Genomic DNA, 26,299 nt, shown 5'->3' with positions numbered 1-26,299 from the left:
ATATGCAAATCATTAGCTTTCCAGAGCATTCACACATGGTTGGCACTGGTGGCGACACCTACAACGTGCTGACATGAGGAAAGTTTCCAACCGATTTCGCATACACAAACAGCAGATGAACGGCGTTGCCTGGTGAAACGTTGTCGTGATGCCTCGTGTAAGGAGAAGAAATGCGCACCATCACGTTTCCGACTTTGATAAAGGTCGGATTGTATCCTATCGCGATTGCAGTTTATCGTATCGTGACATTGCTACTCGCGTTGGTCGAGATCCAGTGACTGTTAGCAGAATATGGACTCGGTGGGTTCAGGAGGGTGATACGGAACGCCGTGCTGGATCCCAACGGTCTCGTATCACTAGCAGTCGAGATGACAGGCGTCTTATCCGCATGGCTGTAACGGATCGTGCAACCACGTCTCGATCCCTGAGTCAACAGAGGGGGACGTTGGCAAGACAACAACCATCTGCACGAACAGTTCGACGACGTTTGCAGCAGCATGGACTATCAGCTCGGAGACCATGGGTGCGGTTACCCTTGGCGCTGCATCACAGACAGGAGCGCCTGCGATGGTGTACTCAACGGCGATCCTGGGTGCACGAAGGGCAAAACGTTATTTTTTTTCAGATGAATCCAGGTTCTGTTTACAGCATCATGATGGTCGCATCCGTGTTTGGTGACATTGCGGTGAACGCACATAGGAAGCGTGTATTCGTCATCGCCATACTAGCGCATCACCCTGCCTGATGGTATGGGGTGCCATTGGTTACACGTCTCGGTCACCTCTTGTTCTCATTGACGGCACTTTGAACAGTGGACATTACATTTCAGATGTGTTACAACGCGTGGCTCTACCTTTCATTCGATCCCTGCGAAACCCTACATTTCAGCAGGATAATGCACGACCGCATGCTGCAGGTCCTGTACGGGCCTTCCTGGATACAGAAAATGTTAGACTGCTGCCCTAACCAGCACATTCTCCAGCTCTCTCACCAATTGAAAACGTCTGGTGAATCGTAGCCGAGCAACTGGCTCGTCACAATAAGCCAGTCACTACTCTTGATGAACTGTGGTATTCTGTTGAAGCTGCATGGGCAGCTGTATCTGTACACGCCATCCAAGCTCTGTTTGACTCAATGTCCAGGCGTATCAAGGCCGTTATTACGGCTAGAGGTGGTTGTTTTGGGTACTGATTTCTCAGGATCTATGCACCCAAATTGCGTGAAAATGTAATCACATGTCAGTTCTAGTATAATATATTTGTCCAATAGCCATTGATCATCTGCATTTCTTCTTGGTGTAGCAATTTTATTGGCCAGTAGAGTATAAATTAGTGCCAGAAGGAACTAATGATTGATATTCTTCACGGAAATTTGAAAAAATCCTCTCCGTTGATGGTACATAACGGACATATAAATATTCATGTCACATCAATTTTTATATAACATCTCATTTCAGATGGTGCTCTTTGTTCTTTGGCTTTCCCACGTTCACGTCTCACGTCCATATCATTTCCTTCTTCAGGTAATAGTTTGTAGAACTTCTTGCTCTAATGAATGCGTCTCTCTCTGAATTTTTTTCCAAACGACAGGGTGTACCAAGAGTAACGAACAAGATGCTCCCACACAACAAACAAGTTGCTCGCACACTGATAGTGCCTTTCTGGATATGAATGTTACCTTTTATATGAACAGCAGAAATAGTGGTTGGTAAAATCATACCACCACAAATCACGTAGAGGATTGTTGACAAAGGGATAATCCTGCACAGGACAAAATTAGTATATAAACATCAGTGCCTAATGATTCAATAGTGTTCAGTGCCCTTCACGACAGTGGGACAGAATGTCACGGTGTACTTCAATTTTAGAAACCCGCCTCCGAACTATACCGTACCGGTCAAAACTTCGATTACTATGAATAAGCCAAAGAAGGGGGGGAAACGCATCTAAGCAGCACGAATAATATCTTTTATTTGCTGGACAAAAGCACTTGTAAAATAAAAGATTACGCATTTCCCTTGAGAAGGAGCGAGAGTTCGTAGAAAATTAAAATTATGTCATGCCATTACGGCTTATTACGAAGACACAGAAGATATATTTATGGTCATTCGTAGATTGATTTTTATACATTAAAAACTTTATTCAGAACAATGATAGCGGATGTTATTAACTCCTGCACTGGCAAAACTCACGTACGGTGCTGTTTAATTGGTTACGGCTTTATTTTCGCTGCAGTGCTTTCTGTTTCTTGGTCACGGTCAGGAAGTGATGAAAGGCGTTGTTTTCGCTTTATCTACTTGCAAGTCACCAAGTCCATCGTCTTTCCGTTTGGTTGTGTCATGCTGACAGCAGCTATCTTATCTCTGACTCTCTGAACTTGTGCAATTATATAAGCCGATGAGAATCCCTTTGCGTACAGTTTTACAATGCTTTTCTTGCATTAGACAACACGTAAGTACATCTGCATATCAACCTATTTTTTGGTATTGTAATGAATACAACTCATCGTTATCACTTTCTTCAGTGCATATGAACATAAGAGGCATATGTAAATTTTTTGTCAAGTTTCAGGAACAAATATGTCTGAGCATATTCAAAATATCTGCGATGTGATTATTATCTTAGTGTTCATCAATATGCGGTAGAAATAAGTTAATACGAGAAACTGAACTAGAAAGTCGAATTATTTTATGTGAGCGCTATTCGGAAAGTCAGGTCCGATCGGTCGCGTAATTGAAACCACTTAGGCAACGGTACCAGCTTTCCGGTATCCTCGTCATAGAAGGCAGCCGCCTGTGATTTCTGCCAGTTCTCTACATCTCTTTGTCTGTGCCAAATTTTTCCTTCTTAGCTAGCGGCTCTTGCGAGCAGAGATGAATATGACAGGAAGATAAGCCCATCCCAACGAAAACACTGCAGGAACTTCATTACCCCCGCCTAGTGCGGCCGAGACCTGTCATGAAGAAGGAAATGTATGATAGTTACGTTATGTGGACTGCATGACATGTGTCGAAATTTGTCGCCAGCCCGTCATACTTGGCGTGAGATATTATTGTTCTAGATACCTTTACGTGCACACTGTTCTCTCAGAACTGAAAAGAGAGACGTGACGCGATCGACGGACATAATAGAGACACTGTCCATCAAATCTGTGCAAAGCTTCATCGGATTTTCAATGTGGTTTCCATTTCGCTCCCAATCGGACCTTACTTTCCGAGCAGCCCTTGTATATTAGTTGGCTATGTAGGATAACCCACGTCCATAATGGTGGTAACTAACATACAGTAATGTTACGAGCCTTGACCCGTAGGTAATCATTTCGAGACATGGAGTTTGGCGACGTGAAATGAGAGACAGAGCACAGTTAGTAACCACCAACTACATCCCACCATATTCAATTTAATTAAATTTTAACCCCCTCTCCACCCCCACTCCCCCAGCTCCAATGTCCTTTGCGTACTGGTATCCAATACTGTTAACAATTATCTATCTATCAAATGCGGTAGCCTCTTGGCTTTACGGTAGAGGAATATGGTATGCCCAAGCACTTTCTCCCTCCTTCGGTTCCAATATCATCCGTATTAGTGCGAACAATACAGTGCACAAACACTCATCAGTGTTTCATAAACCAGTGTACGCGATATAATTCACAATACATCGAGGGAAGGCAGCAGCAAACCACCCGCATAGGAGACCGCTTAGCACCACGTTGTGGCGTTTCTGTATTTCACAACTGCAGTTCCGGAATCTCAAATTATTCAATGGAGAGCTGAAAACAGGCATAAGATTATTTACATTCTGCACATATTCTTGCTGCGGGTAATTCATAAAGGCACTGTGAAAACAAATAATAATGTGGGTTAAGTTTTCGAATCACGCAAGAAAGAATACCTACATCACTAAACAAATGTCTCAACGTTATTCACGAATGACACACTTACTTTACGAGTAAGGATAAGTGTAATCTGTGTTGACTAGTAACAATCGATTAAATCATCGGAACGATGCACAGACTGATAGAAAAGGAAGTAATGAATTCGAAAATGACAATATTCCAATTTCACATGACATTAGCGTCTATGGTCCGTCAGAAGCGATGTAATCTCTACAGTTCTTGTTTTCGTAAGTAAATGATGAGTTTACGAGTGCAGGAAGTATGACAACTTTAACAAATGCAGAAGTACTGAATTGATTATGTTTAATTCGGTTTATTGGTTTCTAAAATAAATAAGGCACAAGGAATACGAATGTCAGTGTAGATTCCAGAACGCAAGTGCGTTCGTATGCAAATATTATTTCAGCTCTTCGTGTAACTGTTACGGTACTCCTTTTAAGGTATTTTCACATTATGGTTACAAAAATGGTTCAAATGGCTCTGAGCACTATGGGACTTAACATCTGAGTCATCAGTCCCCTAGAACTTAGAAGTACTTAAACCTAACTCTTCTAAGGACATCACACACATCCATGCCGGAGGCAGGATTCGAACCGGCGACCGTAGCGGTCGCGCGGTTCCAGACTGAAGCGTCTAGAACCGCTCGGCCGCACCGGCCGGCCATTATGGTTACAGAATTGTAGATAATTTGCTGCGCAAACTGTTGATAACCTTTTAATAGCGATTACTTGGGTCGAAGTATGAGGCGAAACTAGACAGCGAGAGTCATTTAGCAACACAGAATTCAGAAAACAGGACGTATAGAGAGAGAAGTGTGAAGAAGAACTCTCATCGAACTTCTTTTGATGGAATCACTCAGGCACCCGCCTGAAGTGCTTCTTCGGGGAAACCAAAAAAAACAAGCCTCTTATCTGATCCAACACCTTACTCTCTTATAAACGAGTAGCTGAAAATTAAGGCAAAAATCAAAAGTATGATACAGCGAGACTTTCAGAAATGATCATATCACATTTTTAAGTTTCTCTTCTGAGATGGTTACTGCCCAAGCGGGTCTGCTTACTTTAATCTACAAAAAATATTACGATTCTGTTACTGCTCATCCGTTTGGACCATTTATTGTACGTCCACGTACGACGTTGTCACATTATACGAATCTTTTGTTATTTGAAATGTTTTCGTTATCTGTGTTCACATATTTCTCTCTGCAGTTGGTTTGCGTGGAGATAACTTGTGTAATTGAGCTTTGGTGATTCGTTCTCTTATGTCATGATGCCGTCGCGTTATCCGTGTTCAAGAACGGCTGATACAGACTTATCATTTATTTGAGGTATCTTAGACTTGGCGTTCAAATTATTATGATTCTTGAATAGCTTCAACATTTAAAAATATTTTGCTTAATTGCACTTATATGTATTAACAATGGAACACAACAGGAATAACTAAGATAACAAAGGAACGGATGCCCAAACATTTTGATGAGCAAAGTTTGTAAGTAAACCGAAATTCACTCTTGCAGTGTTGTAGGACTTAGAAAGCCAAGAATTTTTTTCATGTTAATCTGAGAAGTTCTTTTATACAACATTCTTATAAGATCTGCCAGGACGTTTCATTCTTGAAATAATTTACTTGTATTCTTACTGTGTTTAGTAAATGAAAAAGTCATTAACCATTTCGGTCTTGTTTTAGAGTCGTGAATAGTTTCGTATGTATATCCACTTTCGTATTACTATCACACAGATCATGAGATGAACGAAAATTTTAAGTACAGTATAATTAAATTCGATCTCCAGGATACTGAGCCAAAACCAGTGCTCGAAGTAAAAAAGAAGATTTTCTATTGTAATATGAGGGAAAGCTAAGACCAGGATTTCACTACATAGAAGGTATTTAGTTTTCACAATTGCAGGGATGGCTTTGTAGTGTGATAATCTGCAATCTGTAAATACCAGATTAAAATATAGAGCGCCATTCTTTGACCAAATTTTGTTGCACTTCCCGCGTTACCAGCTGGGAGGCTAGGATTACTACATAGAAATAAATAAATGAAAGGATATGTCTAAACAAAATCATCCATCTAGCACACTATCTCGTTGTTGCAATCATGCGGGAAAAATATTACAAATATTACACCAACTGCGACAATGTGAATTACTCCTTTGTAATATTTTTTCAGTTTACCTACCCGGTGGATAGATATGGAACTGCTTTTCTTTCTGAAAATAAACATATACCCCGTCCCATGTGAGCGCAATTGGGGTCGATTCACAGCAGGTTTCGTACGCACCAGCAAAAATCTCACATACTGATTTTTTAACCTAAAAGTTGTAAGTCAATTGTTACAAAAAAGCAAACAGTCTGCAATGTGATTAGTGAAAATAAAGAGCTGTTTGCCTATATTTTATTTTAATATTTCAGTTTTTAAATGCTCAATGGACTCTCCTCCTTGAAATCTGACAACTAAACTCTATTCAGTGTCCATAATCTAACAGATCATTTTCATTATCATTCCAGAAGGCAACAACACTCTTCCTTCTCGTTCCAAAAAGCAAGAAAATAACTAACAATAATTAATTGATACATCACGATATCAAATAATGTGTCGTTTTTATTTCTACATCGATGCCACCCATTTAAAAAAACCGCTGGCGCTGTTTAGGTTTTCTCAGTCGACCGCCGGTGTCACTCTAGTCGACAATGTTCTATCCATCGAGTCCTCCATAATCTCAACAGACGCCAATACTTTCGTCTGTCACAGATGGTCTCTCTTTCTCTTTCTCTCTGTCTCTCTCTCTCATACACACTCTCTCCATCGTTCGAACCATGAAAGATTAGCACATCCTCGAAACAACACTAATTTCCATCATTTTATCTAAAGTATATTTCAGTTATGTGCTGCGAGAAACTATCTGCATTTCATGGTGTACTAAAAAATGCTCCCTGTTAACGAGACTCGTTTGAAAGTATACAGGGTGAATCGCCTAAAAGTAGCACCCCAGACAATGAGGAAATGAAAGGAACTAATGATGCGCGGTTTTCACAGAAGAGGTTTGTAGTAAGAGGCTCGTGTTGTTAGCCAATCAACAGATTGTAATAATACCTAGAAAGTGAATTTTTTGTGCAAACATACAATTTTTTAATTGTAACGTTGCCTATGGACTTTAACAAACCAAAATTACTTTTTTTTATAGTGCGAGTCATTTACGAGAGTTTACCGTGCGAGGTGGCGCAGTGGTTAGCCCACTAGACTCGCATTCGGGAGGACGACGGTTCAATCCCGTCTCCAACCATCCTGATTTAGGTTTTCCGTGATTTCCCTAAATCGTTTCAGGCAAATGCCGGGATGGTTCCTTTGAAAAGGCACGGCCGATTTCCTTTCCAATCCTTCCCTAACCCGAGCTTGGGCTCCATCTCTAATGACCTCGTTGTCGACGGGACGTTAAACACTAACCACCTATTTACGAGAGTTTGAATTTTGAAAAGCTTCCACACCGACACTTGTTTTTGCCACCCAACATGCGTCGCTGCTAAGTACGATATTGTTATGTTTGCTTACCGTGTGTTGTGTGTTGCTTGTGTAAATTGTAACTTGCTAGTTAGTTAGTGAGTGTGTGACTGTCCGAGTAGTAGGTCGTGAGCAGACGATGGAATTTACCAATGCAGCGGTGTATGGTGAGTGTAGGAAGGACGCAGTTCGTTCTTGTACGGTGTATGCGGCAAGATATCACAATAGACATCAACTACCGCGACAATTATTATCAAACGCTCCAAACAGTTACGTGAAAGTGGTAGTGTAACACCTAGACAACGTAACAAAAGGCAAAAAAAGACGTTTCGGCAGAAGAGGCGGAAATTGTTGTTATTACAACTGTTGTAGCTGATCCGCACGTTAGCTAACTCGCAATCGCTCGAGGAAGTGGCATGAGTCACGCAAGTGCCCTACGCATTCACCATCGACATAGAGTCCATCACTATCACATCTCTATCCATCAAGAGCTACATGGAAACGAATATAACAATCGTATTAACTTATGTACATGGTCATAAATGCATGAGGCTCCAGATGTATCGTGTATCTTATTTGGTATTGAAACCACATTTACCAATCATGCCCAGATGAGGCCGCAGAAACTTGCACTATTTGTTGATCATCCGCTATTGGCTTCGTCAGGTGGAACTTTCAGGTGGAACTTCAGTGTCCGTGAACTGTAAACGAATGGTGTGGGGTAGTGAACCATCAGCTCAAACGCTATGCAACGTCATACTACTGCTACCTGGTCGGACATCACAGCTGAAATGCTAGCACGTATGCAGCAGTCGTTCCATACCAGAATGGATGTGTGCATAGCAGTTGCAGGTCGTCATTTTGAACACAACCTATGAAAGGCAATTGAGTCGTTACTGGTGAGAATCAACATAACAAGTGCATGCACTCGTATTGTTCTTTAGTGTTTCGCTAAGCCAAATCATCGTTGAAGAAAACGGGTTACTGTTGATCGTGAGTATGGTCCGCGTATATGCGTGCTTCTGCAGTCGTTCCTTTCTGTGATGATAGTATTTCGGCACTCACATGGCTGCTCACTTTGAACAAACATCACTTCCGTGATGTCTTCTGCGTACTTTACTTAAGACCCTACTTCTTTAGAGTTAATAATGGAGTGCTCGGACGCGCTTCGTTGATTCTTCTGTACATTAAGGCATGGTTAAAAATCACCCTCTAAGCATAATACAAGAATTAATAGTTACGCGGCAATATCTACGTCTGATTGCCTTCATCTCGCAACGTCATTCATAGGTCGCCCGATAAATGAAGTCTCGTGGTCCTTCAAGCAAGGAGGCTCACCCACCAACGTTCTGTTCATTTTAAAGCACCCACTGCCTCTCATGCAATTCTTTGTATGAACACATAAGATGTCTCTGCCTCGTGATGACTGAGTGTTGTGTGATGTCCTTAGGTTAGTTAGGTTTAAGTAGTTCTAAGTTCTAGGGGACCGATGACCATTGATGTTAAGTCCCTTAGTGCTCAGAGCCATTTGAACCACTTGAACACGTAAGAGAATTATACGCCGTTAATTTGAATACTGCAGTTTAGTGGCAGTTCAAATGGTTCAAATGGCTCTGAGCACTATGGGACTTAACTTCTGAGGTCATCAGTCCCCTAGAACTTAGAACAACTTAAACCTAACTAACCTAAGGACATCACACACATCCATGCCCGAGGCAGGATTCGAACCTGCGACCGTAGCGGTCGCGTGGTTCCAGACTGAAGCGCCTAGAACCGCATGGCCACAACGGCCGGCTTAGTGGCAGTGTTGACTGAAAAACACTGTTGGGAATTTCAGAAGTAGGGCAGGTTAAAATAGAGAGTGTCGACGGTACATGAGAAGGCCTGAAGTTATAAGAGTCGATGGGCAAGAAAGGCTGGAAGTAATAGAGTAGGAAGTGAGATAGGGTTGTAGCCTATCCCGATTCTAGGCACAGTTCAACTATACTTTGAGTAAACAGTAAACTTAGAATTACTTAAACCTAACTAACCTAAGGACATCACACACATCCATGCCCGAAGCAGGACTCGAACCTGCGACAGTAGCGGTCGCACGGTTCCAGACTGAAGCGCCTAGAACCGCTCGGCCACACCGGCCGCCTGTAGACACAGTTCAGTCTATCGATTGAGCAAGCAATAAGGTGAGCGCCAACAAAATATTTTCGCTTTCGGAGGAGGAAATTGGAGATTGAAATTTCACGAAAAGATCTCGACGCATCAAAAAAGTCTTTGTTTTCATAACTCCCACCCCAACTCGCGTATCATATCCCCTATTTCGCGATAGTACAAAACGAGCTGCCCGTTTTTGAACTTTTCCGATGTCCTCCGTCAATCATATCTGGTTAGGATCCCATAAAACACCACCTACTCTAACAGAGTACGCTCAAGCGTAGTGTAAACAGTCTTTTTAGTCGATCTGTTCTATTTTCTATGTGTTCTGCGAATCCACTGCCTTTGGCTCGTCTTCCGCAAACATTATCTACGCCATCGTTGCAGTTTAAATTGTTCGTATTGAGGAGGATCATCCCATATTTCACGTCTATAATAAGAGCTTCACTGCAAACGTTCTGGAAGAGTTCTAGAGTTTAAAATAGATTTAGCCATCCTGAGACTGCTCCTAACGAGTAAGTTCGGCTCAAGCACAAACATCTCGTGAAAAACTTTTACAATGTTTTGAGTAGTCAGTTTCGAAGGTAGCTTACTGTATTCTCTGCACCTATTTCATAGCCCTCCCACGGCCCGTTAATCTGCTTTTTGTATCTCTTTTATTGCAATAACATCATACAGTCAGTTATCGTAAAAACATATTTTCGTTTTTTAAAATTTTCGAACGTCTTAAAATATTTAACATCTCTTAATCTTAGAAATGTTTTTAATTTCACTGGTTCATAACCTGTCATTTTTTGTGTTTGGAGTCTTCTGCTGTTAAATGAAAATCAGTTTTTTTATGTATATCGGTCTTTGGATTATCTTTTTACTTAGCATCTGCGTGTTATGCTTCCCATTCACGGTGTTTACAACGAATACATCTTTTAATCTTAGAAATGTTTTTAATTTCACTGGTTCATAACCTGTCATTTTTTGTGTTTGGAGTGTTCTGCTATTAAATGAAATTAGTTTTTTTATGTATATCGGTCTTTGGATTATCTTTTTACTTAGCATCTACGTGTTATGCTTCCCATTCACGGTGTTTACAACGAATACGGCCCGCAGCGTTACTGCTCAGTCCGCAGTAGCCGCAAAGGTCACACAGGTGCGCTTATCGGCGTTCGATAAGTGGTGGTCTCGTAAGTAGGAGTTTTCTTGTGGTTCATCATATCAGGTTGTAAACTGCTTTGCGCTTTCTGCAACGCAGGGGTCAGACTTATTTTAATATTGGCCTATCGCGTGACTTCCACCTGGTGTCCTATGGTGGCTTTCTTTTTATAGATTGCGTGCATACCCGCGGTAATTTTAAGACAAGAGGCAGTTTCCCAGACCGCGTTATAAAGTTGGGGTTCTTTGCACCCACAATTTGGATGTTATTTGACGGTCCACCTACGGTAGATCTTTGCCTTCTAGTTATTTGGGCAAGGACATGACGTCCTAAAACGCTAGGCAGGATATTTTTTTAATATTTTTATATGATTGTTCAGTTTTTAAATGTTACATCTTTAATTACTTAAAATTTCTTAATTGATTAAAGGAGTAGGCTACAACTGTCGTCTTACTTCAGATTTCAGATACACCTGATGATGGGGGTAAGACCCCGAAACCGTTGTAATGTATCTGGCGTGAAAGAAAAAATGGTTCAAATGGCTCTGAGCACTATAGGACTCAACATCTTAGGTCATAAGTCCCCTAGAACTTAGAACTACTTAAACCTAACTAACCTAAGGACATCACACACACATCCATGGCCGAGGCAGGATTCGAACCTGCGACCGTAGCAGTCCCGCGGTTCCGGACTGCAGCGCCAGAACCGCACGGCCACCGCGGCCGGTGGCGTGAAAGATTTCGGTCAATAAAAGTATATGACTGTGAAGGTTTTGCTTGCCGTGAACGTCTTGCAGAACAGTCGCAGAGGTCCGAAAAACAAAATCTTGTTCGTAATTGTTGTCCTTAGGCATTTAGTTGAATTGACAGCCTTTCGATTTGTGGAATTTGTTTTGCCGAAATCTGACGTATTCCTTTTAGAATTCATGTGAGTGATTTCACACTTTTTATTATTTAGAGTCAGTTGCAACTTTCTGAAGCACATCGTCTACGTCAGGAGCTACTGATTTGTCAAAACTGCTGCTGTGGTAGTGTGGATGATTTCGTCCCGAAACAAGTTGTGTCAATAGTTACACGATTGACAACTGGGCTGAAAATCTTCAATATTGCTTGAATAACAGTTGTATGGTGAGTTAACATCAGTTATCCGCGGCAGCTTCTGATGGGTCTGTAATTACGTAATGCTGTCGCAGATAACTGATGCAAAGTCATCATACAATTTTTGTTGAAGCAATATGGAAGATATTCTGTCCAGTTGTCAATCGTGTAATTGTTGCCACAACATGTTTCGGGACAATATTATCGCATTCTCAAGTACTAAAAATTTTACTTATACCATAGGCCTTGTCACAACCTAAAATCGAGCTGACAATGGGATAATGTTTTCCCGAAACATGTTGTGGCAGTAGTGACACGATTGACAACTGGGCTGAATATCCTCAATATTACTGTCACTGTTGTCGTCAACGTCTGCGCTGGTAGTGCCACTGTTCCCTTCGTAGTGTAAACAATGCGACGAATATCTCTTCCCCTTCTCTGCATCAAGAGCTCGGTTCGACGCACCGTTAAGATTCAGTCGCTCTCACGGTGGAAGATGTTCTCACACTTTATTTCTACAGCCTCTTTTGTTACAGAATCCCAATATGTCGGAGCCGGGGACAAAAATTTTATTTCGTCAAACGGTGTTTCGTGTTTGTAAGCCAGTACTGCGAGTTTCTCCAGAAAGATGTATAAGATCTATTTTACAACTTCCTAAGAATATAGAGAAAATGATAATTCCTGTTAAGGACAGTCTCGCCCTCAGGATCCCTGGGATTTAAAAGACTCCTTGCGAATGCGGAAGAAATTACATTGTCAGTCCATCCGCACCGTTTCCGGCCGCTCTGAAGAATATTAACGGTATAATAAAAATCTGGAACTTGAGAAATTCGCAGTTGCTGGGCAAAGACTCACAAATAAACACAAAATACTGGTTGACGAAACAAAAGTTTTGTCCCAGGCTCCTACACACTGGGATTATGTGATTAAAGAGAATACAGAAATAAGAATGTGTGAGAAGATCTTCAAACGTGACAGCGGATATAATTTTAGCGATGAATGGAAGCGAGCTCTCGATGCAGAGAAGAGAGACAGATATTCGTCGCAATGCTGACGCCACGACGGCAGCGACAGTATTACGTAATTACCGACCAATCAGAAGCCGTCTATGAGATATATACCTGATAAGTCGAAACACTGTGACCAGTGCCTACCGCGAGACTGGGTGCAGCCTGGTGGCGTTTCGGGCACGTGACGCACTGTGAAAAACGTGTAAGGGCAGCAGAGACGAGTGAAGACCACCCTAGAGAAGATATGGGCTGCAAATGGGGAAATCCACTGAGAGAAGGACTTCGTCAAAGGACATATTATTATTGCACAAAGCCTCCGAACCGGTATCTCAAAAACAACGAAAATGTTCCAGTTTCACCTGCTACTGTCGAGAGCAGAAAAAAGAGGTAGAAGGACAGTGGGACTGCCGCTAGGCGCTAAATGGTTGGATGTCCACGACTATTCACAGAACGTGGGGTTCTGAGGCTTCTGCGCTCTGTAAAGTAGGGTAGATGGTTATCTGAGGCATCTCTGTCGAAAGAGCACAATGCTGGTGCGCGCATAAGAGTTTCGGAGCACACCGTTCATAGCACATTGTCGAACTTGGAGCTTCGCAGCAGATCACAAGTGTTCTAATGTTGACACAACGATATCATCAGTTACATTGCAATGGGCACGTGACCATCGGGATTGGACCGTCGATCAGTGGAGACGTGAATCACGATTTCACTCCATTAGGTCGCTGGTCGTCTCCACAAACGCCATCATCGACTTGAACGGTGGCTAGAAACATGCAGCGCGCCATGGTCGTAAGCTGGTGGGAGCAGTATTACGCCATGGAAGACATTCTCCTGCCCTTGCGTGGGACATGTGGTAGTAATCGAAGACACACGACAACTGGGTACCACCTGCAGCCCTTCATACTTCCCCGACGGCGATGACATCAGTCGGTGGTATAATTGTCCGTGCCTCGATGTCAGAATAGTGGTTTGAGGAGCACTATACTGAACTCACGTTGATGCTTTGGCAGCCAATTTCGCCCGGTGTAAATCCTGCGGAACCCATCTGTGTCGCTATCGGACGCTACCACTGAGTACACATATCAGCGGCCCGTTTTTTACGCGAATTACATGACCTGTGCGTAGGCATCTAGTGCCACATAACTAAAAAAACCTAACAAAAAACTGTAGGACCCGTGATACGCAGAATCAGTTATGTATTTCGTTACAAGCTATTAAGCAGGTGGTAATAACGTCATGGCTCATGAATGTAACACCGCCACAGCGGCAGTTTTCACAGTCACTTGCTCCTGACGACAACATTGGAGACAAACGTCGAAAGCTTGAGGTTTTAACCTGAACTGACGCTCAAGAAGTCTGAAAATGTCTTATACAACTTGCCGTCGCGAAAGACTTCGTTCTCATACCTTACTACCGTTGTTAGTGTTTGTGAATAATCAGTACCGTATGTAAACAGTGTAAATTCTTTTACCTTTCCATCATTAAAATGTTACTAGAACGACAAAAGCTTGTATGATTTCGTTTCGTTTTCCAGGATATTCCAGCGAGACACCATGCCGACCATAACGGTCTATGGGAACGACCTCAGCCCACCAGCACGAGCGGCCAGGATGGTAGCCGAGGCGGTGGGACTGGACGTGGACCTGAAGAGGACCTACCCTTTGAGAGGGGAGTGCAAGAAACCCGAATACATCAAGGTAATTCATTTGGTAGAGAGCAAAGGTACCTTATAGTCACAACCACCCACCGCAGCGGGTGTTGTCAAACAAAGCCACTGACCAACGTTAGCTGTTCTCGGCCAGCGGAAAGTCTGAAACCTACAAAATTAAACACCAACATTCTTAATGTCGGTTTTCTGCAGAATTCCTGAATATAACCGTAGACCGAATACGAGAGACCTTCGTAAATAGTGTACAGGTTGGTATTACTGTAGATTGTTTGATGCAACAATAATGAAAATTACATCAGATGTAGTTGGGAACTTGAGGAAGAAGCAAGTGTTATTGCTATTTCGCTGTGTAACATAAAATTGGCGAGATTTAGAAATGGAGCACTGCAGGGACAGTTGAAGACCAGAGGTCGTCCATCACAATGGTAACTTCGTTGGGCAAAAACCCGACAGAAATTCACATTGCGTTAAGTGATGTTTGTGGTGAGTTTGAAGTGGGCCGTAGTACAGTTTCACGTTAGGTTAATCATTTTCCTGGTGATCGTATGAACATAGATCATAATCCAAGACCCGAAAGGCCAGAAACGTCAACAGATGAACCAGGTGTGCGACTTGTGCTAGATGCTCTTGAAAAAGATCGCAGTGCGACTCGTGAGGAACTCTGTGAAGATACGAGCATTGTCTCAACGGCAGTATTTAGTTGCCTGACAAACGGTTTGAAGAAAAAAGTTTCTGCGTGGTGGAGCCCACACTGTTTCACTGCTGATGAGAACCAGAAACGCCTGGACATTGCAACCTCGCTCTATCAACGATTTGACCGCGAAGGTCAAGCATTCTTATGTAGAATTGTCGCTATTGATGAAACGTGGATTGAAGACTTGAACACGAGTTGAAATTAAAATCCAATGAGTGGAGAAAAATGGTTCAAGTGGGTCTGAGCACTATGGGACTTAACATTTGTGGTCATCAGTCCCCTAGAACTTAGAACTAGTTAAACCTAACTAACCTAAGGACATCACACACATCCATACCCGAGGCAGGATTCGAACCTGCGACCGCAGCGCTCACGTGGTTCCAGACTGAAGCGCCTAGAACGGCTCGGCCACACCGGCTGGCAATGAGTGGAGAGCGTCAGGTTTTCCATGTACAAAGAAATTACGACGTTTTCAGTCAAAGTTCAATCAAACGATGATTTTTGCTTATGATCACCAAAGAATTATCTTGACAGGTAGAGGTCTATGGGGAACAAGTGTCACAGCAGTGTATTATCGTAACTTCATGGAAAACCCGACCTTAGTTGCTCGAGACTTGGCCATTCATTATCCACGACAATTCTCGCCCGCATATCGGCAATGTTGTAGGCCAAAAACTGTGCGAATACCGATGAGGAGTGTTGGCGCATCATGCCTATAGTGGACATGAATCCACCAACTTCGAATTTTCGATTTAAATGAACTTCACCAACGGCCGTATAATTTAAGATATTTTATTTTATTCTGAAAGCAACCAGTTTCGGCAATTCATTTTGTCATCTTCAGGTACCATACGCTATTACCCACATAAATGATCTTATCTGATTGTACAGCGCGATAAAACACCGGATATCATGAATTCGAATTGCTCCTGAAGTTGAAAAATCCTACGCGAGGACGTCGCTATGTTTCACTCGAAGAGCTCTTTATCACCGTTACGTGAGCCATTTGACAGATAAACAGAAGTCTGACTTAGATGGAATAATGGAGGTATGCCTTAGAGAAGCAGGGAGACTATACTGACGGAATGTAGAGAGAAATTGAAATAAACAAGTAAATGTGGAAGCAAAAGATTGTGTGCTGTCTCTCGCATAATACATTTCGTTGGGGGGGAAAGAGTCTGTCCACAAATCAACACTGATTTGAAAATCCTCGCACGTTATGTTATGAACTGTGGATGGATGGTAGCAGTTATATATCAGGTAAGCGTTTGACACGGTGCCCCACGGCAAATTATTGTCGAAGGTCTAAGGATACACTCTATGTTCCCAGATATGTGAGTGGCTCAAATACTTTTTAATAGAACTCAGTGCGTTTTCCTGGACGGCGAGCGCTTTTCATACATAAATTGTAACGGCAGTTGTGCTTCGGGGAAATGTAATAGGACCACTGTTGTTAAGCACATACGTAATCGATCTGACGGATTGGGGAACAGCAAACTGCGATGTTTTACTGATGATGTTCCAGTGTACGGGAAAGCGTCATGTGTGAGACGACTTAAATACAATTTCTATTTGGTGCAAAAAATGACAGGTTGCTCGACATGAAAGTAGTATGGAAGGTTGCTTGTAGAGAAGGTGAAAGGTCGACTTAAGTTTAAGGCGTGAGTTCTGGAAAATGTAGCTCATATACGGGGTGAGTCAAATGCAGCTCTCCATCCTAATCTATCCTGTGCAAGCTTCTTCATCTGCCAGTACCTACTACAAACTACATCCTTCTGAATCTGTTTAGTGTATTCATCTCTTGGTCTCCCTCTACGATTTTTAGCCTCCACGCTGCACTCCAATACTAAATTGGTGATCCCTTGATGCCTCAGAATATGCCCTACCAACCGTGTCCTTCTTCGAGTCAAATTGTGCCACAAATTTCTCTTCTCTCCAATTCTATTCAATACCTCCTCATTACTTATGTGATCTACCCATCTAATCTTCAGCATTCTTCTGTAGCACCACATTTCGAAAGATTCTATTCTCTTCTTGTCTAAACTATTTATCGTCCACCTTTCACTTCCATACATGGCTACACTCCAAACAAATACTTTCAGAAACGACTTCCTGACACTTAAATCTATACTCGATGTTAACAAATTTCTCTTCTTCAGAAACACTTTCCTTGCCATTGACAGTCTACATTTTATATCCTCTCTACTTCGACCATCATCAGTTATTTTGCTCCCTAAATAGCAAAACTCATTTACTTCTTTAAGCCTTTCATTCCCTAATCTAATTTCCGCAGCATCACACGATGTAATTAGACTCCATTCCATTATCCTCGTTTTGCTTCTGTTGGTGTTCATCTTATATCCTCCCTTCATGACATTGTCCATTCCGTTCAACTGCTCTTCCAGGTCCTTTGCTGTCTCTGACGGAATTACAATGTCATCGGCGTACCTCAAAGTTTTTATTTCTTCTCCACGGATTTTAATTCCTACTCCGAATTTTTCTTTTGTTTCTTTTGCTGCTTGCTCAATATACAGACTCAATAACATCGAGGATAGGATAGAACTCTATCTCACTCCCTTCCCAACCACTGCTTCCCCTTCATGCCCCTCGACTCTTACGACTGCCATCTGGTTTCTGTACAAATTGTAAATAGCCTTTCGCTCCCTGTATATTACCTCTGCCACCTTCAGAATTTGAAAGAGAGTATTCCAGTTGATATTGTCAAAAGCTTTCTCTAAGTCTACAAATGCTAGAAACGTAGGTTTGCCTTTCCTTAATCTATTTTCTAAGATAAGTCGTAGGGTCAGTATTGCCTCACTTGTTCCAACATTTCTACGGAATCCAAACTGATCTTCCCCGAGGTCGGCTTCTACCAGTTTTTCCATTCGTCTGTAATGAATTCGTGTTAGAATTTTGCAGCCGTGGCTTATTAAACTGATTGTTCCGTAATTTTCACAACTGTCAACACCTGTTTTCTTTGCGATTGGAATTATTATATTCTTCTTGAAGTCCGAGGGAATTTAGCCTGTCTCAAACATCTTGCTTACCAGATGGTAGAGTTTTGTCAGGACGTGGTCTCCCAAGGCTATCAGTAGTTCAAATGGAATGTTGTCCACTCCCGGGGCCTTGTTTCGACTCAGGTCTTTCAGCGCTCTGTCGAACTCTTCACGCAGTATCGTATCTCCTATTTCTTCTTCACATACATGCTCTTCCATTTCTGTAATATTGTCCTCATGAACAGCACACTTGTATAGACCCTCTATATACTCCTTACATCTTTCTGCTTTCCCTTCTTTGCTTATTACTGGATTTCCATCTGAGCTCTTGATACTCATGCAAGTCGTCCTATTTTCTCCAAAGATATCTTCCATTTTTCAGTAGGCAGTATCTATCTTATCCCTAGTGATATGCCCCTCTACAGCCTTACATTTGTCCTCTAGCCATCCCCGCTAAGCCATTTTGCACTTCCTGTCGATCTCATTTTTGAGACGTTTGCATTCTTTTTTGCCTGCTTCATTTACTGCATTTTTGTATTTTCTCCTTTCATAAAATAAATTCAATATCTCTTCTGTTACCCAGGGATTTCTGTTAGCCCTCGTCTTTTTACCTACTTGATCCTCTGCTACCTTCACTATTTCGTCTCTCAAAGCTACCCATTCTCCTTCTACTGTATTTCTTTCCCCCATTCTTGTCCCTCGTTCTCTAATGCTCTCCCTGAAGCTCTCTACAACCTTTGGTTCATTCAGTTTATCCAGGTCCCATCTCCTCAATTTACCACCTTTTTGCAGTTTCTTCAGTTTAATCTACAGTTCATAACCAATAGATTGTGGTCAGAGTCCATATCTGCCCCTGCAAATGTCTTACAATTTAAGACCTGGTTCCTGAATCTCTGTCTTACCATTATATACTCTATCTGAAACCTGTCAGTATCTCCAGGCTTCTTCCATGTATACAACCTTCTTTTATGATTCTTGAACCAAGTGTTAGCTATGATTAAGTTGTGCCCTGTGCAAAATTCTACCAGGCGGCTTCCTCTTTCATTTCTTAGCCCCAATCCATATTCATCTACTACGTTTCCTTCTCTTCCTTTTCCTACTGTCCAGTTCCAGTCCAGTCCAGTCCAGCGGAACTAGTCGGTATATAAACTTGTACTACAGTGGTAGGCGTGGGCTTCGTATCTATCTTGACCACAATAATGCGTTCACTATGCTGTCTGTAGTAGCTTACCCGCATTCCTATTTTTTTTATTCATTATTAAACCTACTCCTGCATTACCCCTGGGTGATTTTGTATTTATAACCCTGTAATCACCTGACCAAAAGTCTTGTTCCTCCTGCCACTGAACTTCACTAATTCCCACTATATCTAACTTTAACCTATCCATTTCCCTTTTTACATTTTCTAACATACCTGCCCGAATAAGGGATCTGACATTCCACGCTCCGATCCGTAGAACGCCAGTTTTCTTTCTCCTGATAACAACGTCCTCATGAGTAGTCCCCGCCCGGAGATACGAATGGGGGACTATTTTACCTCCGGAATATTTTACTCAAGAGGACGCCATCATCATTTAACCATACAGTAAAGCTGCATGCCTTTGGGAAAAATTACGGCCGTAGTTTGCACTTCCTTTCAGCCGTTCGCAGTACCAGCACAGCAAGGCCGTTTTGGTTAGTGTTGCAAGGCCAGATCAGTCAATCATCCAGACTGTTGCCCCTGCAACTACTAAAAAGTCTGCTGCCCCTCTTCAGGAACTCAGGAACTTTACGTTTGTCTGGCCTCTCAACAGATACCCCTCCGTTGTGGTTGCACCTACTTTACGGCTACCTGATTTGCTGAAGCACGCAAGCCTCCCCCCCCCCCCCCCCCCCCCCAATGGCAAGGTCCATGGTTCATGGGTAGGCATTGTACCTAAGCGTGACCATTTCTTAAATTGTCAAATTCACATCTACATGATCATTCTATACACACAAATATCCTTAAATAAGAAATTTTATCAGAAAATTATTTAACGTAATAATCAATTTACATAGTATTTTACATACATTTCTCACATACAATGTAAAGTCTTAAAATTCCTGTATAGCACACTTTTCTTTGCATCTACAGAAAATATAGTACCAATATGCGAAAATTTCACAGAAAAAATTATAATAATTTAAATTAACCATAAAAAAATAATGTTATGGGTCCGGCAGAACCGACTAAGCAGTTTCTATCAGTTACCGCTGGGGCTGTGGTGGGGGTAGGCAGTATCACGTGATCTGTCTTTGTACATTTGTTGATCCAATTTCAGTAGCCAACATGGTTTGGACCGGTGTACACCGTGGTTTTGCCGTTCGCAGTTATTATGAAAACAAGCGATCTGTGATCGCTACACAAAGAGCTTTTCGGCGACAGTTCAACATTCCACGCAACAACGCCGTTCCTAATGCAAACACAGTTCGGTCCTGGGTTCGACAGTTGGAGGAAACTGGTAGCACACTAAGAATAGACACACATGGCCGACGCACATCCATGAGAACGACAGAAAATGTGCAGCGGGTGAGAACAGCAGTTCAACAATCGCCGCAACGTTCTGCTGGACGACATGCTGTAGCATTGGAGATTTCAGGCCGCAGTTTGAGAAGGATTCTGCAGTGCGATTTTGTGTTCCATCTTTTCCTTTGAGGTGGAAGGAGTGAACACACGTTATGTTTCAATGTTGCAAAATTTTCTGCAACTGAGAATGGACGAGATTGTTGAAGAACATGGACTAGAGGACTTGTGTTTCCAAGAGGATGGAGCTACTGCTCCCACAGTTCGAATTTCACTTGAAGTTTTGAGAGAATTCTTTCAGGGACGCTTATCTCTTTAAGGAGTGATGTCGGGTGGCCTGCGCGCTCACCAGATTTGAGCATCTGTGGCTACTTTCTTTGGGGATATCTGTAGGAAAAGGTTTTCAAAAGCCGCCCTCACGGCGTATTAGAGTTAAAAGAGCGGATTATTGACGAAGTGAATGCCATACCCCGCGATGTGTGTGCAAGAGCTCTTCCAAACTTCAAGGATCGTCAACATCAATATATTGATGCTAACAGCCGCCATATTGAGGACATTATTTTCAAAACTAAATCAGTGTAAAATGGTATATCGTACTAATATAGAAAATAAAAACATTTTTTCTCTATACATAGAGATTTACTTTTTATTGCTCCTTAAATCTGCTTAGTCGGTTCTGCCACACACGGTATATACCCCTGTATCAATTTTGTGTCCCTACAGGAAAGTATGACTGAAATACCCAAAAACAATAGGTTTCATTGGTTAATTTACATTAAAGCATTACCGAGCGGGGTGGCGCAGTGGTTAGACATTGGACTCGCATTCGGGAGGACGACGGTTCAATCCCGCGTCCGGCCATCCTGATTTAGGTTTTTCGTGATATCCCTATATCGCTCCAGGCAAATGCCGGGATGGTTCCTTTGAAAGGGCACGGCCGACTTCCTTCCTCGTCCTTCCCTAATCCGATGAGACCGATGACCTCGCTGTCTGGTCTCCTTCCCCAAACAAACCAACCAACCAACCATTAAAGCATTGTCCTCCTGAACAAACACCATATACTTAAGTCTGTTACAAGCTATATCATAAAAACACACGTTGAACATAAACTTTTTAACATTAATAATATAAAATTACTACACTTAATAAAACAAGTTGCTGCCCCCAATACGGGTATTACGGCAGTCCCTCTTGGCTCCTCTGAACCAACAGCATACACTTTTCTTTTGGCTGCCTCTTTACGTTATCAAAAGCAGTCCATGTTACATTTTCTTTAAGAACACTTTGTGCATTCTTCCTTGTAGGCTGCTCTTTTTATTTTGACATAATATGTGGCAGTCCTTTTTCGTCAAAAAACATGGACTTGGTGTGGCTCTTGGGCTGCAATATTAAACTTAACTATCCTCTAAGGAACACATTTGTTTAAATTTTCCATCATTGTACATTTATACAAAAGTATCTCAGAACCTTAAACTTGACAGATATTAATATTGTTGCAATAAAATTTATACATAATACAAACATTGGATAGTAATACCATTTTTTACACAGTTCTGGCTATATACATTTTTAGGTCAACAATATTTCTAGTTCCTAATGGTTTTCTGGATTTGGGATAAGCCAGAAAGTTTGGGTTAGGATGTGGCATTCCTTGAAATTCAAAATAACCGTAGTAAATTTTGAACTCCCGTGATCTAACTCACTATATTCTTCGCGAAGTTTAACAAGTACCACTTAAGCAATGATAAATTTTGAAAATTTTACCTTTTCATCGTACCATTTGGCTCTTGCTTCTGATTTTCGTCTATTTAGTTCCCTCACCACTTCCTTTTTGTCTACGAAATCTATTTCTTTACTGGGCTGGTATTCTGACACTTCTTATATAAAACTTTTAATTTTATGACCTAACGTAGTTTCTTCAGGTGTGCAACCAGTGGTTTAATGTTGTAATGAATTCATGATTACTTCAAATTTTGGAATAAATTTTCCCCATTACTATGGTTTTGGTGACAGTAGGTCCTGCATAGCCCTCCTTATTCTCACATATAGCTTGCTATGGGATTACTAGATGGATGATAAGCGGAAATGTGCGTGTTACTTCTATTTCTTTCTGCTCCATTCCTTCTATACATATTTGTGAAAAAAAAAATGCGGACCATTCTTAGATAGTACTCTCCTTGGTATTCCTATTTCATTATGGAAAATTGCTTTAGCCGTGGCTATTTTGATTAGATACCGTTTAATAAATTTTAAAAATACAAGAATGTTGGTGAAATTTCCACTTCAACGTTCGCGTTATTTAGTTCAACTCCTCTCTATGGAAGCTATTTTGCGGCCTATGTCCTCTTCCGCGATGTTTGGAGGACAATCTTCCTTTGCTTCTTCCTCTCTGAACAGTATTAACACGATACTGATTATGATTCTGCTCATCATTGCTGTTATTCCTATCCTTTCTTTCATCCAAGAGGTTATTATTCTGACGGAAGTTGTCTTCCCGCCAGTGGTCTTGGTCAATCATTTAATCTAAAAATGCAGAAAAAGTACGGTGGTTACTGCCCACATATCTTTTGGAGTCTCCTGCTAATTTTTTCCAGAGTTCCCATATGACTTCAAAAATCACTCCTTCGATTCCACAAGTGAGCCAGTCTTCTATACTATGAGTCGCAAAATTCTTTCATGTTAATTCGGCCTTTACCTTCGAACATTCTCATCACTATAAACTCGCGCCAGAGGCTTTTCCTATCTGCACGGACCAATATTCGTCCAAGAACTTCTGTCTAAACTCACTGAAGGTCATTGCTTCAGTACTTAAGTTAATTCCCCATCGTTTAGCATCTCCAGCTAAACAAATAATTACTATATTTACTTTTTCCTGACCTGTGGTATTTTCAGGAAATAGCCCTTCGCCGTTCTCAATAAAGTCCACAGGGGATAATCCACTGTGTTTTCAGTAAAAGGCAAATTTTTCTTTGCCCTCTAGTACCTTGTAAATTGGAGTTCTGTCTACCACCTAAGGGCCATTACATGAAATCTCTCTTTATAGGTCACTAACTTTTTCTTGTATTATTGCAACACTTCTCTTCGCAATGCTCTACTTTCATTTCTGGGTTTTTCTCAGTCTCCTTAACAGTCATCCTCAGTTGAGAAATCTGTTCATTCGCTTTCGCTATTGCTGTCTTAATATGGGAAAATTTTTCCTCAACCTTTAACTCTACCATAGGCTCGACCTGTTCCTGTATTTTCTCTACTTCGGTTTCAAATCTGTCATTAATGCTCAAAATTTCTGCCTGTATATTACCAACAGTTTCACCTACATCTTTCACATCTTTGTTATGTTACTAAGTTCCTCAGTCAGAAAACCTATTTTATTATTAACTTTCTCTACCTTTAGTTATTCCTTTCCATTTGTTCACTCTTTTTCTTAAGGTTTGCCTTTACGCTGGCAGTGGTTTTAGACTGTGATTCCATTTTTTCAGATAGCCTTTTAGTAACCTTAACCTTTTCTTTACTAATTTTATTCCGACTTTCAAATTTTTCATTTTGTGCTTGCATTTGTTTGCTTAGAACTGAAGTGTTCCTGTTTCGTGCTAACAGCTGTGTATGCAAACTGTGCAGCAATGCATACAAATCAATCGGTTGTTGTTCATTGTGTTTCATTATTGTTTACCCTCTTGTCTTCCTCCTCTGAATCTACTTCCTTCTTAATCTGAGATGGCATTAACAGCATAGAAGTCTCATTCCCCAAATCAGTATTTTCTTACTCCTTTTTCATCAATGAAATCGATTCCTCTCTGTCCTGCTCCCGTTCACGGTTGATAGAAGTGTCATCACTCTTATCCTCCTGCTTTACTTCTCTATACTGCATATACTCGTACTTATCTTTGTCCATTTTTAATAATTGCTTAAATCAAATGTATAATAATTTATACTGCTATAACTTTCTCTTAACTATTTTAACAAATTCGTGTCCCTGATGAGAGCCCCCAGGGGCTCAGCATTCATTTGCTGAGTACGGGCTTGGCGACCCCGGGGTCCTGAGATGGGGACTGGTCAGCGCCACCAGTCTCCTGTCACCGTAACCCCCGGACATGCTTCAGCGACCACCGCATGGCGCGGCGGTGGAACGTTGTGTGCTGCGGGGAATGGTAATCTTGGCTTGACCGCCTGGATTGCGAGGAAGGTAAACCTCTATAAAAAACCCTCAATCTTACGGTGTGCTGCGCGCCTATAAGATGCATGGCTGTTGGGGTGGAACAGTCGCAAGCGGGCAACCTCTGGGGCACCTGCCGCGCCCCAGTTGTATAAGGCTTACCTAGGCACGCGGGGCTCTGTCTAGGTGGACTTCTAGTTCCCTAGCTGCTCGTGGGACCGAGATGGAACCCTCGAACTTTTATTCTTCTCCTGCCAGCGGAAAGGGTGGATCGCTGGTGGGTTCTAACACCCAATCCAACAAGAGGGCTCGTGTAGCCAGTCCTCCTGATTCAGGTAGTAGTAACAGAACGCATGCTGCTTCGCAGAATGTGTTTTTCATAATTAAAAGAAAAGATGGGAGTTTTGAAAAAGTTTCGCCATTTTATATACAGAAGGGCTTAGAAGGTATTGCTGGCACATTAAAATCTGTAAAGCGCTTGCGAAATGGCACCTTGTTGGTTGAAACATCTAGCTTCCAGCAAGTCCAGAACCTTCAGAAGGCACAATTTCTTGAGGAGTTTGCGATAGAGACTGAATTTCACAACACCTTGAACTACAGCAAGGGTGTTGTGATTTGCAGAGATCTCGTTGATATTCCCCAAGACGAACTGAGGGCTGAATGGTCCCGGGAAGGAATTGTGGACGTGCAACACATTATGAAACGGGTGGATGGTGCTCTCATAAAGACTGACTCGTTTATCCTTACATTTAACACCACCAAATTGCCAGAGCATGTGAAGGCAGGTTTCCTACGTCTGAGTGTACGGCCTTATTACCCCAACCCCATGCGGTGTTTCAAATGACAACACTTTGGACACACTACTCTCGGCTGTAGAGGGGAAGCCACTTGCGGGAATTGTGGTAAAGCCGCCCATGAGGGAGTTGGTTGCTCCTCTCCTCCCAAGTGTGTCAACTGCTCTAGGGATCACCCTGTGTAGAGTAGGGAATGCAGAGTTTTCCTTGAGGAACGGAAGATCCAGGAACTAAAAACTACAAAACGCATCCCGTATGGTGAGGCGAAGAAAATCTACAAGTCCATGCAGCCGCCCACGTTCGCTGCTTCCTTTTCTTCCGTTCTCAAACAACCAGTCTTGAAAACCGATGCCGCTACACAAACGGAGGTTGCTACTGTCTGCACTAGCACCTGCGCTTGTCAATGTACGTGTGCTGCTGCCGTTCCTGTGAAGCCTGCTGCTCCCCCCCGGCCATCTGACCAGGCTGTGGTAGCTGACATCATGGAACTTCCTGCCCCTTCCCGGGTCCAGTCTAGTGCACTGCCCAGCACTGCTACACCCGCTACTGCTTCTGAGGTTTTGGCTCCAATGCCACCTCAAGCCAGAACATCGAAGCCAAAGACAAAGGTGAAGACTCGCCCACTAAAGGAGACTGCAGTTATACAGTCTCCTGAT

At 42.1% G+C, this 26,299-nt stretch overlaps 1 protein-coding gene across 1 annotated transcript in view; it reads left to right on the top strand.

Annotated features, from left to right (window-relative positions):
- The first annotated feature begins 2,412 nt into the window (after positions 1-2,412).
- LOC124777203 (glutathione S-transferase 1-like) overlaps positions 2,413-26,299 on the top strand; it is a 47,374-nt gene continuing 23,487 nt past the window's right edge. The window contains exons 1-2 of the mRNA XM_047252518.1: positions 2,413-2,450; positions 14,333-14,495. Of these exons, the coding sequence (XP_047108474.1) occupies positions 14,352-14,495 (144 nt within the window). The 5' untranslated portion in view covers positions 2,413-2,450; positions 14,333-14,351. The remainder of the gene's footprint in view (positions 2,451-14,332; positions 14,496-26,299) is intronic.

The sequence above is a fragment of the Schistocerca piceifrons genome, chromosome 2 (genome assembly GCF_021461385.2).
Source record: "Schistocerca piceifrons isolate TAMUIC-IGC-003096 chromosome 2, iqSchPice1.1, whole genome shotgun sequence".
NCBI lineage: Eukaryota > Metazoa > Arthropoda > Insecta > Orthoptera > Acrididae > Schistocerca > Schistocerca piceifrons.
Note: the sequence above shows the minus strand (reverse complement) of the source record. Positions and strands in the feature narration are given on the sequence as shown.